General features: G+C 42.4%; 1 protein-coding gene across 1 annotated transcript; it reads right to left on the minus strand.

Moving 5' to 3' along the window:
* Positions 1–240: 240 nt before the first annotated feature.
* On the minus strand, positions 241–16,655 carry hsd17b12a (hydroxysteroid (17-beta) dehydrogenase 12a). The gene is made up of 11 exons (XM_085357700.1): positions 16,450–16,655; positions 7,261–7,307; positions 5,969–6,044; positions 4,125–4,232; positions 3,191–3,255; positions 2,955–2,999; positions 2,495–2,529; positions 1,577–1,658; positions 1,378–1,443; positions 527–676; positions 241–381 (listed from the first exon to the last, which is right to left on the minus strand). The coding sequence occupies exons 1-11, from the start codon at positions 16,616–16,618 to the stop codon at positions 241–243; spliced, it is 984 nt and encodes a 327-aa protein (XP_085213826.1). The 5' UTR covers positions 16,619–16,655.
* Between the last annotated feature and the right edge of the window lie 1,472 nt (positions 16,656–18,127).

Here is an 18,127-nt window from a genome sequence, read left to right on the forward strand (position 1 = left end):
AGCATTTTATCCTCATTTCACTTCCAAGCTTCTTTGGTCATGTCTGCCCAGATAAATATAAGGATAGAAGGTTGCAGTTTTAGTCAGAGCAACACGTGCCCTGATGTGCAAATTTACTGTAGGCACAAAAGGTGAAATCTCAGGCAACCCTGGCGGATAAATCATACACATTCCCCTCTTCCTTAAATGCTGCAGTGGGTCACAACAATGTGGCTGCTGGCAGCGTCATCAGCCACAGTCCTATTCAGTTTTCAAACTCTGTCCGTTCTTCTGCTCTCGCAGTTTCCTCCTCTGCAGGTATCCCGTACGCTGCAGGCGGTTCATTGTGGCTCCCAGGAAGATAACAATGCTGGTTGGAACCAGCTTGGTGGTCACCCAGCCCTGGATTCACAATTAAAATGAATTTAAACTGCAACTTTAAAATGTGTTCAGCATTCAAGCTTTTCAATAAGAATTATTCATTTGGGCCCCAACATTTTGCACATCTATCAACATTACTAATTTTGTTGAGGTTGCCATCTCTTACCATGACAGCATGAGGGAAGTAGCCATTGGTCTGGCTTTGCAGACCCACAGTGGTGAGCTCAGCTGCTACATAGCGCTCTGGGGTGGGCTTGTCCAAGGTGGGTTTCTTGATACGAGTCATTTTAGTGACCACAAAGAAGGGGAGCACGCTCTGCAGGAGCAAGAAAAAAAAAAAAAGATGCAGCAAGCTTAGAAAATATGCAAAGCACTCCCAGCAGACTGTTTAAATCACGAAAGCTAAACTAACTTCGGGTAAGCCATATTTAATATGTAACATGCTCTTTAACCCAAAAGACAAAATCTTTGCTGTAAAGTGATGATTTGGAATGCAAGGAAAAAACAAAAGGCAGACCCTGAACTTTGTGTTATACTTAAACTCCTATACCTGGTCCAACCACAAGGTGGCACATGAGTGAAGACTACAGAGTTCTAAAAACAGAACAAACCAGCTTTATGTGGAATATCAGGTTTAAAAAAAAATGCTTCTCATTAAAAGCAGAACACTTCTGTGTGTTCATTTCATTACTCCTTCAATGAAGACTCTTTGAAAAAAGATGTTTAACTTTGTTATTAAAAACCTAAGTGCATTAAGATTTCCAAAACTTGCAAGATTCTGTTTCAAGAATAGGGCTGACTGACTTTGGTCTAACAGCCACTCCAGTCTTTACTTTGTGTCCAAAAGAGTGAAGTTCAGAAAAGCTTTTAATGACCTTTACATGATTTTGTACAACATTTTTAAAAGTTAATGTGCAGACACGCTGACAAATAATGAAAGCTCCTAGTTAGTCTCTCATAGATCATAGACTCATATCCAGGCTTCAATGATTGTCATGTTTCTCAGACTCTACTTACCTGGATGAGGATCCCCTGACGTCTGTACTCCTCCTGAAGGCCACGAGAGAAGAAATCCACAAACGCCTGCACGAATGAAAGATCGCCAAAATTACTAAGACAGTCCAAAATATACAAAAAAAAAAATGTTGTGTTCATCTTCTCATTTCCTAGAAAAGAAGTCTTGCCTCTTTAGAAGTGCCAAACACACTGTACATACCTTAGTTGCAGAGTAGACAGTGAGCAGAGGCAATGGGTACATGCCACTGGCAGAGGAGATGTTTAGGATAACACCTTTGGACCTGGGGAAAGCACAGGAAGGTAAATGTTGAACTTATTTTGTATGTGAAATGAAGATGGCTCTTTTTGGGCTACAGCACACAGAGATCATCAAGTTCCAGGAACAATCATCACTTAAAATTACACATTACAGGGTTGATTTTTACTTGCATATTTGCCACATCAAAACAAACAAGCAAACAAAGCCTAAGTCAAACCTGGAATTTCAGTATCATGACAATCCTACATTAAAAAGCTTTCCTGAAACATTGATCACAGATCAATGGCTACACTTTAAGACCTTATTTTTAATCATCAAATCCACAGAATAAGATTTTTACCCGTGGAAGCCCTGTGTCTATGCATGCTTATTGCACCGACAATTACAAAGTGATACTGCACACACACACACTCTAAAACAGTGTGGTAGTGGCTGTTTGCGTTGCCATGGCAGCCGGTTGCTGCAGTGATGTAGTGGAGACGCTCCAGCCTCACACGGCACCAAATGTGCCTGCACTACCATTGGCTGGCAGGAATCACATGGGAACGCAGCAGCCAATCGGGTGGGAAGAGCACTTTGTGTGAATTGAAAGCTTGTCAGCATTGCGAACAAAGGAGAGGGAAAGAGATGCAGTCATGGAAAATGCTAGGTGAAGATTTCTTGTCCCCCCCCCCCTTAAAAAAAGCCATCTTTTGTTACAGTCATCTCCTAAATACTGCTCTAAAAGAAAAGGGTGGAGGGGTGTTGTTAAATATAAAGATTCCCTGAGTAGCTCGGTGCCACCATCCATCATTTACTACAGGAATATTTTGACTGCAGTAATGTCGCAAAACATGGAAGCCCCATCATATAACTCACCTCTCACACATTCTTGGTAGCACAAGACGGGTCATCTAAAAATAATAACACAAGTTCAGTGAAAAATCAGAGACAATGACAACTTAGAAGGGGGGGGGGGGGGGGCAAAACAGAGGATAGACTTTTATTTAAAAAGAAATACTAAAAGTAGGGAGAGAGAAATAGAGAGAGAGAGAGAGAGAGAGATGCGTGGGTGGTGAGCACAGACAGCGTTGGTGTAGTTCACCGTTGCTTTGGGAACAACTGAGACACTGCAGGTACCATGGTAGGAACAGCAGAAGAGGAAAATGAAAATGGAGAACAATGACAACAGGGGGAAATAAAGCCTGAGCCATACAAAAACTAATCCAAGCCAAAACAAACAAACCCCAAAACACCAAGTACATGCATAAGTGTATGTAGTTTGCAATCACTGGGCTCAATCCATTCGGAAATTTTTTTCAGACAGAAACACACTTACCTGGCATACTGAGGTCATGTTGACGTTGATCATATTTGTGATGAACTAAAAAAAAAAAAAAGAAAAAAAAAAAAAAAAGCACCATTTGTGTTGATTGCCTGCTCTTAGTTGTAGAAACAAATACTTAGTATGTCTTAAACGAGCAGGAAAGACTAAAAATATCGGGACTTTACACTTGCAATCACAGAAAACATGCAATAACTGAAAGTTCCCATCTTTAAGTAAAGATTACTCACATTATCCAGATCAGGAATGTGGAGGTAGTACTCCGGGTAGGGGTAAGACACACCAACATTGTTAACTGTTAATGACAAAAGGGGAGCAATAATCAATTATTCTGCTATTTTAATTCAATTACATATAGCTGGAGAACTGGAACCACCTCAATTATTCACCACTAGGTGGCAGCAAAAGCAAAAAAGGTAGAAACGGGCATTCAACTCCACAGTAGACACAGCCACACCTTGTAACCAGTAGAGCACAACTGGTATCATAAAAAGAACAAAGGGTTCCTTAAATGTAAAGCTGAAAATGACAGTGTGAATTCTGGAGCCTAAGCAATAAAGAAAAAAAAAAAGCAACAGCTGAACCAAGAGTGCATCTATAAATATGTAACATGCCTTGAGAAATTCAGTTTGAAAATACTTGTTTTATGAAACACATGAAGATTAATCTCAGGACAAACAAAAGAAAGGTGGAATATATGAAACGAGTCCTTGACTAAATTATTATGAAACTATGCTGAAGATGACCCAACACCGCTAAACATGACTGAAAAGCAAGTACAAGTCGCCAGCTTTGCCCTTAATGTTAAACTAAAAAAAAAAAAAGTGCCTAAACCTGCTCTTCAGAAGAATCAAGTTCAGACCAACTTCATTTTTATTTGATTCGCACATGCAGAACGTAAGTATGAAACATCTGCCTTCACCAAAATCTTCAATATCAAGTTCAAATTCTATAATAAGCATGGCTTGATAAACATCGCACCCACATGCTAAGGAAGCAATTTATGATGACTGAATGTATATGATAGGGGAATGTCCATTTTTTTGTTGACATCTAAAGAGAAGCCGTGTGAAGTTGTCTACAGTAAAGTGAAGATCAAGGAAGCCTCTTAATGCTGTCCTCATCAAAAGGTAAAGAAGAAGAAAAGCTGCAGTCAGCCCTTACCAAGAACTCCAATCTCCAGACCAGCCAGACCTTCCTCAATCTTCGAGTAGATGTCAGTCTTGCCAAAGTCAACAGCAATAGTCCTGGTCTCCACTTTAAACTGCTCCTCTGTGAAGCAGACACACGTTTCAGTTATTCATAGTTAGTGATATTTAGGAATGGAAGCATAACCCCCCAGAACCCAAAACCATTAAAAAAAAAAAAAAAAAAAAAAAATCCAAGTTGTATTGAACAAATTGTGTGACAACAAGTTTTAAAAAAAGGCAAGGAGGATGCATGACTTAGGTTTTGTTTAAAAGCATTCATGCAAGTGGGTGATGCCTTCACGTCAAATATTCATATTATGTCTCACAAATGATCCAGGACTTTGTTTAAAAGCTCATTACACGGCTCAACAACAGTGCAGCTCTGTGTCTCAAAACCTTCAAATGAACGTAGATAGCAGCATGAAACCACTCTGTGACAGATCAACTGCAGAGGGCACTGTGCACCAACAAACCAGCCTGCTGGTCTCCCCCTCCGTCATGCACCCTCCCCCCCATTCCTTCGTCATGTTTGACGTGCCTGCTGCAATTAGAATTTTGTCCAAAGACTCGTTTAGCTGATAGGCGGCCAAGGGAGTTACAAGAGGAAAATTCCTCTGATGTGCCTTGGCCAAAACCAGTAGTGTGTCAGTGTGTGTGCAGTCAGACTTGAGACGAGATTTACAGGGGGAAGAGAAAAAAAAAAAGAAGCAGAGGGCCTCTCTGAAAAATGTTTATCGACTTCAGATCATCATTAGCCATCATAGCTACTGTCAGTGAGATTGCTAAATGCGGCTGGTGATGTGGTGATGAAGCACAAATATTAATTCACTGATTGCTGAACGGGATAAGTAATTTGACGTGGTTGATGAGTGCCATCGAGAGTCAAATGAAATGACTGCAGTGAGGAGAGGAAGAAGAAAAAAAAAAAACCCATGACGATAGGTGGGACAGGGTGGGTTGTCTTGGTTACATGTTAAGGAGGGACATTTTTGTCAGATTAATCGTGAGGGAGGAGTGCCAGAGTTTGGCACGCTGCACCCTGCTCGTGACTACCCATCAGCCCCCCTCTGTGGACTTTAAGCACGACAGGGGAAATTGCGCTGTGGGAGACGTCAGAGACATGGAAAGAGAGAGTTGCAGAGAGGACACCATTAAACAGCAAAGGGGGTGGGGGTCTCTGTTTAGATCTGGCAACTGGACAAAATAGGAGAGGACAAAAGTTTTTATCCACCCACACCCAAAATCATACGGACACTCATTTACCATTCATCATGTACTCAAATATGGGGAAACCTCATCCGTGTGAAACATATTGCAACAGGAATACGTTTGAGAGTTTCCTCAATCAGGCCAGATATTTAACCCGTCAGCCTTAATCCACAAAGGAAATAAAACACACCCTGCTCTGTTCGCTTACAAGTTGGTCAGTGTTGTAGCAGAGTAAACCTTGAGTTGGCAGGGTGCACAAAGCGTGAAATAGCGGGATTTGGAGAACAAATCTAAATAGTGAAACTGCTCTCAACAATGCTACAGTCTGTAAAACAAATTCTTTTGAATATGCACACTAGTACCTTCCCCAACAAAGTGAAACATTTCAGATCTTTTTGTTTTAAAATAAGTAAACTTTCTGGCTAAAGTCCAACTCCTCATTTTCAATATCTAAACACTTGAGGAACGGAAATCCTGTAGCTGACGGCCCGTTAGGCAGCACTGCGCTGTCATACACGCATCCTCATCATCCCACTCGCTGTGCTCTCAACCCTGAACAGGTTGAAGAGACAAATACACACACGCACGCACGCTTTTATGCACGCTTACCAATTGACCTGGCCACATCATCCAGCTTCTCCTGAGAACGACTGATCAACATCATGGCAAATCCTCGACGAGCCAACTAGAGCACAAAAAACAGTTAGTGACACAAGTTCAACCATACTTTCAACACACAGAGGACAATGTCACAGTAGGTAACAAGCCATTAGCTGTAAATGTTTGTTCTGTAGCATTGCAGATGAATGCAACAGATTTTGTTAGTCTATTATATTCTTCCATTCAAGATCATCTTCTCAAACCTGTCATCATTGCTTCCACAGCAGCTTTTTAATGTCACTCTCCGGAAATTCTGTTTGTAAAACCACTTTCACTGCGCACAGTGATTTCTTGGCACACAAACATGTGCAGAGTACACAACCTTGCTTTAAATAAATTTAAGGTGGAGGATTGTTGCTGGTGATCAGAACTTCAACCATGAGCAAAAGGTTTTCAGCTGAAGAACCCACAGAGTTTCCAAAAGTTCAGATAACAAATCAGGTCGGAACAGCCTTTAAACAGCAGTAATTTGGACTGCTGTGACTACAACTGTGTACCACACAAAGCTTAGAAGGCAAATTTGTGTTTTACAATACAATAATTTTTCAAAGAAGGAAACCCAGCATACAAAAATAATGCAAAAAGTATCCAGTACAAAGACTCAAACTTTCATATATGAACACATTTGTTCTGTCAACTGTGTTGTGGAAATCCTTCCAACTAAAAAGGCTTTAGACTAGCGATTGTGACAATTCAGATCTTTGTCCTGTTGACCACTTATGTTGTTTGTTGCTTCTATAGCACAGGTCGAGCCCTTTGACTGAATCTGGTGTGAATCTCATTATTTTGAACCGATACACAAATAAAGTAGCATTTCTATCAAGTGCTTGTGCACAATTACCAATATACCTAAACATTTAAGGAACAAAATGCTGCCCATCACTGCATGACAAACAACAAGACACATTGTAGCCCTAACAGTATGAGTCAAAGGCTCTACATGACCATGATACAGCCGGATCTCCCACTCTGTTATGTGCGAAGACACGTGGCAGGGTAGCCCCTATTCAACGTGTGGCTGTTACCTTGTACAAGCACCAATAAGAGAGAGGTGTGTGTGTGTGTGTGTGTGTGTGTGTGAGAGAGGGAGGACTTTTACATGTTAATAGGCCTTTAAGAGCTCTCCCCTACGAGTGTACATGGTGTATATCTATATACACACACACACACACACACACATGTGCATGAGTCATAGATTTTCAGTGAAAGAAATGAAATAAATAAGGGTTCGGGAGCCTCACCTCCTCCGCATAGGATTTCCCGATTCCATCTGTGGCTCCTGTCACAACTGTAGAGAAACAGAGAAGCCAGGATTCAGTACAGATTCTCTTGAGACAGTGACACAGCAAGGCCGGGGTCAAGTTGAATTGTATTCAAATAATGAGGAAGACTTCAGGACTGAAATAACTAGTTCCCCAATCTAGGTAAACTAAATTGAATGAGCCACAATTCATCATCAGAAGCAGCAGGTGACTGCAAAACGGAGTCAGTCTGTCACCATCTTATCGGACGTCATCTCTGCATGTCAATCTCTGAACGACATGTACATAAGTCTGATTTATGTGGCAGACACGCCCTACAATACTATTCACCTGCCGTTTAGGGAGGCCTTGCTTTAAGTTCTATCACGACAGCTTTTCCGATAAGTCAAGTCCATTTTGACTTAAATACTCACCGATTTTCAAATTAAGAATATATGCACAAGGGGTGCATATATTGCAAATTGTAGGTGAAAGCAGCAAAAATGAAATTGTTTGGTAACAGCAGAGAGGATTAACAAAAAAAAAATACAAGACAAAAAAAAAAATTAATGAAGAAATGCCAAAAACACAAGGAGACCACAATGCAGAGATTGAGGCTGATGTTCAGAGTGAGTTTTCCCTCACCTTGCAAAGCAAACGGTTATTTTTAAACCTTCACTGCCCATCAACCCCAGCCTCTGCTTGACTGATAGAGGATTGTGGGGAGAAGGGAGGAAAAAAAAAAAAAAAAAAAAAAAAAAAAAAAAGGCTGTGAGAGTGTGAGGGGTACTTACAAATATACAAGCACATAGTTGTAAATCATTAATATAATAGGAAGGCATGATGAAAGATTAATGGAGGCATAGGACATTCTCTGGCAAAGAGCTGGAAAAAAAAGACAAGATGAGAGAGGGGATGCAGAGAGGAGGGAGCGATGACGAACATAGAGCAGGAGAAAGAGGAGGGGGAAGTGGGGTAGGGAGAGTGGCAGTGGTGGGGAGGGAGAGGAGGGATCCTAGGGGTGGCTAAAAATAGAACAGGAGCGAAGCAAGAGAGCGACTGAGTGAAGGAGAAAGACACGGAATAGGGATTGCGGTGGAGGAGAGGGAGATGGGGAGGGTAGAGGGGATAAAGGGGAGTGAAAGGAGTGAGAGAGAGTAGCACAAAGTCGGAAGTGAAAAAGAGAGCAGGATCCCTGGTTATTTTTAAACGTCCCCCCTATGTTACGAATGAAATGCTCCTAGCAGAAAAGCTTCAATGGGCATGGGATGTACCAAATCAGGCTCTTGATGCAGATGCAGGTGGCAGCTTAAAAAGGCAACAAGACAGCCGCTGCAAGGTAAAAATGTCTATAAAAATATATTTTGTGGTACATTCTGAAACAGATGGGGTTTATTTCCTGTGAGCTACAGGCCTTATTCTTTTAAATAAAGCCATAAACGCACAATATAACAGTAAGTGAAAACATCATCCTTCCATGAGACGTGCTTAGCGAGAACTGGATCAGCAGCCTCTTTCCTGATGACCTTCATGCGAGTTTTGATCTTAGCTCTCATCTGTTCAAGTATAATGAACTCAAACAAAGATGAGTGTGAAACTATTTTAGATGACAGAAATGAGCACAGCTGGAGTCACAAGGTTGCTGGAGGTAACGGAGAGAGAAAGCTTTTTCTGAAACAACTTGCATCAACATTTGAGGAAAAGCCCTGACAAAAAAAAAAAAAAAAAAAAAAAAAAAAAAAAAGGACGACAAACTGATAAGCCATGAAACCAAGAATGACAAGAATGACAGCTGAAACCAAAGTACTAGATGAACCAGTTGAGTTTCAGTACACTGGGGAAAATTCACCCCACAGATTGGCAGCTGGGACATGAATATCATTTTCTTGCATGACTAACCTGCGGATTACACTTGTATGCAGGAATGCATCAAAAATGCAGCAGAAATGCGTACGCATCAACGCTGCTTGAACTTTAACCTGAAAGAAGATCCTGTGCAAGAATACATTTGCATGCCTTACAAATGCATCATCTTTTGCAACATGACATTACTCATCTGATCTATCACTTAGATACATGCGCTCAGGTTATGAATATCAAGCATTTCAAGAATACAAAAACCTTTAACATTTTTTTTTCCTGCCCTTAAAACCCATTTGGCCTATCTTCCATTTGATGAGCAATGATTCTGGAGTGACAATTAGAGAGTGGAAACCTAAAGTTTATAATGGTGATGTGATTTGTTTGCTGTACAGGAAAGTGGGAACAAAAAAAAAACAAAAAAAACAAACAAAACTGTTTTATACTAAAGTCAACAATGAAAGAGAAAAATACTCAGAACTCATCAGAACTCTTTAAGGTCACTATACTGTGAATTGTGATTTTCCACAGTGCATCAGACAACCAAGTCCACCCTGCACACTTTCCCCAGGCCTTATGCCCCCTCGCCGCACTCTCCAAGTCCTCGTGCTGCACTTATGAATGACTATACTCCTCCCACCCATTATATAATAGGACCATTTTCTCAATAATCATTTCCTAGGACTGAGTGACAGTCAAATGTGTGTACATGTGCGTCTTCACCCGTGTGAAGAATGGGGAAGCTAGTACAGTGGGATGACGACACGGTTCTTCTGGTTTTAAGAGATTTTGTGTTTGAGCCATCATAAGTGGAGCTAAGCTGCATAACCTGAAACTTACAAGTATGGAATTATGTACGGAGAACACAATGTTCAAAAGACACAGTTCAGTCAGTGACACCCATGTGCCAGTGGCCTCCCAGCAGGAGAGAATCGCTCTTACTTGAACAAAAGTGACACACAGATGCAATTTCGCAAGGAAGGATCTACGCAAGCAAGCACGTGAGTGACCGTAACACTGACGCCACACGCTGGCACCATTGTGTGTGCACCACTGCTTCTCATTCAGCTCTGAACCCAGTCCCCCCCAGTGTGTCTTCCCCCACCCCACCCCATTTCAACACCTCAGAGAAAACTGGTCCATCATGTAGGCTTTGATGCGCCCTGACGGGGGCGCGTTTGCACTGCAGCTCTGCTGTGCTTAGTGCTGCACAACATGTCCTGAGGTATTGACATCCCCCCAGCCTTTTCCGTCTCCCTCCCTCCCTCTTCAGCAGTGGAGCAGCCCTGCCACTGCCTGCTCACTATTTCGAGGGTCTAAAAAAAGCAGCAGGAGGAGTAAAAATAGCAGCGCCTGCACTGCCTTGTCTGGGAGCTGCCTGCTTGCCTGCCGCAACACCTGAATACCAACAAGATCCCCCACAACCATTGTCACAACAGCCAGGCTGCTGCTGCATCCCGATCTCTCCAACTGAAGCCCCAACACCAACTAAAGCACTGCAGGCTAGGGGGAAAATAAATAAAACAAAAAGGATATGGTGAGCGGCAGACAAAGAGCACAATGTCTTCATCTCATGATATTTAAAGGATCTTCGGTTTAGACTAACCTGCATTGCATGAGCTGTTATATGAGAGGGTAAGCAGCTGTTAAAGGACAAAGACACAACATCCAATCTTTATTAATATACCGATCATTCACTGGCACAATGAGAGTAAAATAATTAGTTTTTAGGGGTGTTTACCCGCATGGTGTAGTCTTATTTCATCTCAGAAAAATGAACTTGCAGACAGGAGGGCAAAACTAAAATAATTCTATAAACTCCCCAGAACCCTCCCCGCCACCAACACCAAACCCCCAATTAAGATTCTCAGTGAGGAGAGACTGCGGTCCTTGTATGCCCCACTCCTGTTACGTACTGTTATGTAATCTGTCGCACCCTAAACTTGCCTATCAACGAGCAGCCCCTCCTATGTCTCCCAAAAAAAAAAAAGAAAAAAAAAAAAAAAAGGGGGGGACGGAGGGAGGGATGCAGCAGAAGAGCCAAAGACAAACCCGCCCCTTCCTCCAAAGTCTACATCCCTTAACCAAAATACCCCTCCCCCCCTATTCTCCAGCCCCCCACCCACACAGCTTTAAATAGCAGGGGAGGCAAGTCACATGGTTGATATAAAATAAGCTTGAACAGGGAGAAGAGATGAGGGGAGGGTGGGTGTGAGACAGAAGAGAATGTGTATTTCAGAGCTGCCAAAGATAGAAGCAGCATCTATATTTGGGTACAGAGCAAAAAAAATAGTCCTGTCCCCCTCTCCCACCTTCAGTCACATGCCTTGTTTAAAAATCTATTTCTTTTCACACAAGTACTTGGTTTGAGACTAGATGATTTCTGAGCTGGAAAAACTTTGCTCTTTGACCGTGTGCTGCTAAGGCAAGGATGGAATGTGCAGTGTGTTCAGTAAGGAGATTTGTTTTCACCTTTCAGACAAAGCGTAAAGCATGTGTTTAATGGTATTAGTCCATTGGTACAAGGACAATGAAATAGCATGCTGTACAGAACTAAAGTGAATTACACCCATGCTTCTATTACTTACTAAAAAAAGAAAAATGATAGCTTTCAACCACTTGTATGCTTGATTACATCTTTAAAACAAGTGTAAATGTAGCAGTTAGTTATGTACCCATCTTCAGAATCAGAATCTTTATTGTCATGAGAACAACGAAATTAAGAATGGTCCCCAATCATTGCATCATCCCTAGCAATATCAAAATATAAATAAAACAATAAAATTCAATAAATAAAATAGATCGAATACTTAAAATACTAATAAGATTTAACAGTAAAACATTCACATACATTCCCACACACATGCTTCAGACCGTGCATAGATTAACACAAGAGTGGCGTGATGGACATTTTTTTGTAGTATTCAGATGTGTTATTGCAGTTGGATAACAACTGTGTTTGAGTCTGTTAGTCCTTGCTCTGATTGCCCTGTACCGTCTGCCTGAGGGCAACAGTTCGAACAGGGAGTGGCCAGGATGTGAGGTGTCTTTTATGATGTTTTGGGCCTTTTTAAAACTTGATACAGTACATTATTGTGCATAGGTACAACCCAGAAAGAATGACACCCAAAATGTTAGCAGTTCATTTCAACAGACACTTAAAACTGAACAAACTGCCTCGCTGGCATGTTGGCTCGCAACCAAATTACTGATGTAACCTGACACGAGGCAGTAAAACCAGCAACAAGAAATATGTTGCTGGTCCAGTACGGCGCTTTCAGATGACAGTTGCTGAACTGTTCTACATCTTGGTTATGTGTGCATGTCTTAAAATGTCAGTAATCTGGAAGGTGCTGGAGCTTCAGCTAGAAACACTGCAGCCAAATAAATGTAATTCATTCATATTTTAACATTTGGAGGGATTTCTGCTAGTTTTTTAAAGCTTAAGGGCTTTAAGTGGCAGTTTGAAAGCAGAAATGTTTAGTGGAGCAACAGACAAATTTGTAGTAAAGTTGTCTAAGTTCTAGAGACGCCAAACAATCATGCAAGAATACAACTGTCAGAATTTAGTCGCAAATGGATCCAAAATACAGATAATATACAAAGAAAGGATCAGATGTTTAACTGCTCTTCTATGAGCCTCAGTTATTGAAACCCCAATACATTAATTTTCAAGTGATGCAGAATTGTGAAACAAAAATAAAACTGAAGCCAACATACTCAGAGGAATATACTGTAGCTATAAACAGACCCACTTGCTGTATGGGGAGATGGGTGAAATGAAGTGAGGTGGGGGGTTGAGATGAGGAAGATTTTTCTCTGCCCCCCCTCTTTTTTTTAAACCCAACATCCCTGGCTCAGGCACGTGTCACAGAGCGTGTTCATCACATGAACAGCAGTGTTCTCCTCTCCGCCCACACTCACACAAAGCAGTAAGGGAAGGCACATTCACAAGGATAAAGTGGAGACCCTGCCTCAGTTGAAACACACACACACAAAGCTGGCTTTCATTCACACATGTGGATGTTTTTTTGTTTGTTTTTTTTAACATGAATGAAGCCTTATGTCTATTCACAAAAAATGCACTGAAGATTACTCTCCCATAATAATCAGCACTGAAACTCTGGTTTGCCTGCTGGGTCTGTTGATAAACTCGCAATCCCTGGTTTATTCTCTGAGCCGAACTGAGCAAAATTCTTGCATAAGTGCTGACCCAAGCCTTTGTCACTCATGTGCTGAGCTGATGAATGGCTGCATCCTTCTTATATAATGGGACCATTTTCCTCAATAAACTCTGCTGTCAAGGGAATTGGGGGAACAGGGCCGGAGGGGTGGATTCCAGGGCACATGTAACATCACTATGCCCCCCACCTTTGCTTTTACAAAAAAGGAAAGGGGGGGGGGGGGGGGGGGGCATGTCTTTGGTTCAGTTTATTTCCCTGTATCTACACACATGCAACAGGACCGACACCGGCTCCCTTACATAATACAGGATGCTGGGGGCTAAGACTGGAGGAGGGAGCACGAAGCAGAAAAACCAGAAAACCGAGGGCTGCTGCATGTTAGACTGGAAAGCTTCCCTACTGGAACTGAAAGCAATGCTAAATGCTAAACAATTTGATAACATTATACCACCAAATATTAAATCCTTTAAACTGTTATCAAATGCCTGAAAGGCAGATTTGTGCAATATACCCCCCCATGAATCCACAAATAATCTTAAAAAGCTGCTAAATAAAAATAAATAAAAGGGCAATTAAATGTAAATTTCAAATGTCTTTTAGAGAGCTGCCATTCTTTTGCTGAATATCTTTAACAGAACTGAGCTGTAGAGATGGTTCAGACTGGCAGGGGATGGGGAGGGTGAGTATGTGAAAACAGTGCAATAGAGAGGCTGGGGAAGCCGCCTTGACTCATACTGCAGCGCTGCTGTTCAGCCACTAGGAGTCCCATCCACTAAGGGGAAAACCACTGGCAGAGGAACTCCTGAGAAATCCCTGCTCTGCATATGAGAGCAGCAGAGTTTTAGCCCAACACAGACAGCGTGTACAGTGATTACGAGGAAACAAAACCTTACAAACTAATATCTGAATAGAAAGCAAGCCCGTTCTAGAAATATGCATCTAAAATAAAGTACAATGACCCCCTCCCCCACCAAATACAACTTCACATACGTTTAAGAAGCTATACGTTTAAATTGCATTTCTGATCAAATACTTCAGTTCAGTTTCAAATGTGTTCTTAGACAAAGAAACTGTATATGACAGACGGAATATTCACTGTCATTAGTAAATAGAAACTCTAAATTCTCTAAAATGATAAAAGTTATAAATTCAGAGGACATATTGTTCTTGTAGGAAACTAAAACTGAACAGCACTACAGATTAAATTCATGCTGCCCAACTGCAAAGGGTATAAATAAATAGCGATTTCCCACACTATCCAATAGCTGGAAGAAGGAGGACTTGTTGCAACAAGGATCTCTGAAAGGTGGGGACCGGTAGTAAAACGATGTATCGTGCATGCGTTAAAGAAACCAGACCACTGCCTAAACTGGCCAAACCCGCACATCTGGTGTAACCGGCGGAGGCGCACGCCTCATCCCGATCACACATGCCCCCACCTCTCCTAACGCGCACACCTGTTTTCGTCCTGCCATCTCCGACCGTTGTGATTGGAAACGTACGCCAGACTTGTCAGACTGGTGGCACCAATTGGTTTCAGGGAGTGGCATGTTCACATCTTACGTAAAGCGTAAGAGAAGAACAAATGTGACGGAGTGGGAAAGTTCCGTAAGAATCCTTTCCAAAAAAAAAAAAAAAAAGATCCATGTAATCTTCTAGTTTAGAGCATCCTTTACGCCCCTAACTCAGGAGCTTTACAAATAACGAAGATCACATTTATTTGAAACGCACACAAAATGGGCTGTGCTAGAATAAAACTGTATAATGAAACATTCGAGGTAAATAAAAATGCAGGAAAAAGATTAATGCGAAGTTTAGTGCTGCACTTGATAACATACTGTGGGTGGGTGGGATGACGTGAAGGTGGCATTCCTATATGGCCAAAGGATGACGAAGCGATGAACAAGCGCATGACTCATCGGTGTGCACCGACATTCCTCCGCATATTCCATCAGAATCACTTAAAAACGTGCATTAGTCGTTCTTAAAGGCATCCTACCGCCCTACCTTTGCGTCATACATTTCAGCCCCTCTAATGGCGCAAAGGGCCTCAATTAAACATACATTTTACAAAACTGACGGTTTCGTCAAGAAGTGCGCCACAATGTACAGATAAACATCTGTGTGACTGAAAGAAAAAGGAAAACAAGCATTTATATTATCCGCCTGGCTTTTGGAGAGGAAGGGGGTAGAATATCCACCTATCCCGACGCGAAAGAGAGCGCCTGCCAAACTGCGCAGCAAGACGCTCCAGACGCAGCAGTCTTCTCCAAACAGGGACTAGAGAAGTGGGTCAAGCCATGGCAGGGCGATTCCTATGAGACAAGTCTCTATCAAACCATAACGCACTTAGGTATGACTCCGAAGTCACTTCCGTTTTGACAAAAACGTTTTTTTAGTGTAAATTATACAGTCAAATCCAATAATGACACATTAATCTTATGAGAAAGGTTTGCAAGGCAAACCGAAGGACAGGACAAGAAGACCTGATTAGTGAGAAACCGGCGACATGAGAAATACAAAAAATGCCGCCAGTATAAATATGCTGTGGAAGGGGAACACATTTTTCAGGCACGTTTCAAGAATTACGGGTAAACCACTGAAAATGACATGCAAGATGATCTAGATGTAGGTCACGTTTTAATTAAGCATATGGGTTTGTCCTACATCATGCGGATGGGTTAATGTGGTTCAGTAGTGCTCCGGCTAAGAGCTCACCCACATAAAACAGCTCTGTGAAAAGTGCGCATAGCCTGCGCAATTTGGCTCCTGGCTCACCAATGTGGGGCATCCCCGCACCGTTCCAAATGTGCTTTGAAAACGCTGACTGGAGCCCTTGGCAGGAGACTGTGTGCTGTGTTTGACGTGAGAAGAAATGAAAACAGTTGGAGGTAATAAGGACAATTATCTTCTCAGTCAATCAGCTGCTTACCTGCGCCTGTTACGCAACACCAACTTCCCCTTGAATGAATCCACAAAAAAAGAAAAAACGCAGAACGCAGTTTTTTGTGTGCCAAAGTCAAGTTTGCGCTCAATAACCTCATTCTGGTGCTCGAGCAGAGTCCACCTGCCTACTTCTGAGCTGCCCTCTTCGTGACCGTGAATGTGCTGTAGGTGGCTTGGAAATTGATGTGACCCTACTCACCTGCCCATTTGCCTAGCTTCGGAGACAGCAGCTGTCCATTTCCCAAAACCCAGATCCTAAAGCCTGTGAGCAGCCTGTAGAGCAACCACAGCGTCAGGGAGGCCACAGTGAATGCACCGACCCAGAAGAGAGGCGTTTCGGCCCAGCTGATCATTTCCTCAACGTTCATCCAGTTCACGGCAGCGGCTCTCGGTGACTCTGCGTGTGTGTGAGTGTGTATGTGGAGACCTCAATTTTAGGCAATGTGCTCTAATTTCCAAGCCACAACGTGAGAGAGTCCCTTTATAAGGAGGTTGTAGCATCACACACACTCCCCCAACACTTGTCTAGCCTGATTTAAAGTGCACCGCCCACCTCCTACTCTGCACCGCCCTTCCCTGTTCCTCACTGCCTGCAGTAGGTGCCCGTCGACTGATCCAGCCCCTCTATAGGCTGCTTTGCGCGTCAGTCAAAAGCAGAGCTTCCCCCATTCATTCGATTTTCTGTATGAAATGGGGTGGGTCAAAGGGAGACCGGGATGAGGAGTGATTGGACAAACATTACGGCAGCTCCCATCCTGAGTCAGGTATTGGCTCTCACCAGAACAGGTTTGACGGTTTCAGTCAGGATTATGAAACCCTCCAAACCCACGCCTGCGAAAAAAAACTGCCCACACCACTTTATGAATGAAAGGATGCTCTCATTGGTGAAAAATGTGCGCGTCCTCCCGCCCAATGGAGAGCATTTGGACATGCTTTATTGGCTGAAGTGATTGCCAATCAGTGAGGTCAGCCTGTTCCTAGCTAGATCCGAGTTAGTCATCTATTTTAGGTATTCTGTTTGCATCACACTGCTGATAACTACTAAATATGCAGAGATAAGTGCGGCGAAGGGTTTTTTGGTGCCCCGATTAAATTCTTTGTTCCAGATAACTCCGTCACAGACATTTCTGTCGTAACATGCAAAAATGTGCTCCCCAAAAGGGAAGACTACAATGCCCAACCACACTCTTGTTAGCCACACTCTCGCGAGATTGCCCGATCGTAGTAAGTTCCCCATCATCCAAAACATTGAGCAAGGATGAGATGTGTGTGCGCGCGTTACATAAACATTGAGACAGTCGTGTGAATGTTCCGTCGCTTTATTTTATTGTTTTGTCTACATTTTCATACACACAAATGAGCCAGTCATGCTTACAGAGTCCAGATGTTTCACAAGAACAGACTGCCATAATTTTAAGCTCGGCAGTATGTGCTCTGTTTCCCCAACTCCGACCCCGAAAGGCTATTTGCAGCAGCTTTTGGAGTCTCCAGCACACCCATCTGCCGCCATGCTTCCTCTCTCTCTCACACACACGCAAATTAAACGTAAAATTGTGACAAATAAAAGGTCTGCGAGACAAAACGAGGGCTGTCATGTACTCAGCAGAGGGACAAAAGTATACGAATAAGATTGTTTGCTTGTAGACATAATGCAGCTGCTCGTATTCTTTGACAGAAGAGAAGAGATCGAAGTCAACGTGACACTGACGAGAAGGAGCAGCAAGTTGTGTAACAGCTTCAAACAGGGTAAAATTAAGAGTATAGTGACTAGCTGTCTCTCAATCACCCTTACATACAGCAGACATAAAATACATTTACAAATGTCGTGTTAAATTCTCATCTTTTACAAAGTAATCTTTAAAAAACACATGTTTAAA

The sequence above is a fragment of the Diplotaxodon limnothrissa genome, linkage group LG7 (genome assembly GCF_057381915.1).
Source record: "Diplotaxodon limnothrissa isolate DT_005_m linkage group LG7, D_limnothrissa_male_GT1.1, whole genome shotgun sequence".
NCBI lineage: Eukaryota > Metazoa > Chordata > Actinopteri > Cichliformes > Cichlidae > Diplotaxodon > Diplotaxodon limnothrissa.

Excerpts from the sequence above, each read along its gene's own strand:
- hsd17b12a (XM_085357700.1), bottom strand. The coding sequence starts at position 16,618 with ATGAACGTTGAGGAAATGATCAGCTGGGCCGAAACGCCTCTCTTCTGG. Across the intron at positions 1,659-2,494 it reads CTACCAAGAATGTGTGAGAG|GTCCAAAGGTGTTATCCTAA; the intron begins GTGAGTTATATG and ends TGCTTTCCCCAG. Across the intron at positions 677-1,377 it reads GTCAGGGGATCCTCATCCAG|AGCGTGCTCCCCTTCTTTGT; the intron begins GTAAGTAGAGTC and ends TTGCTCCTGCAG.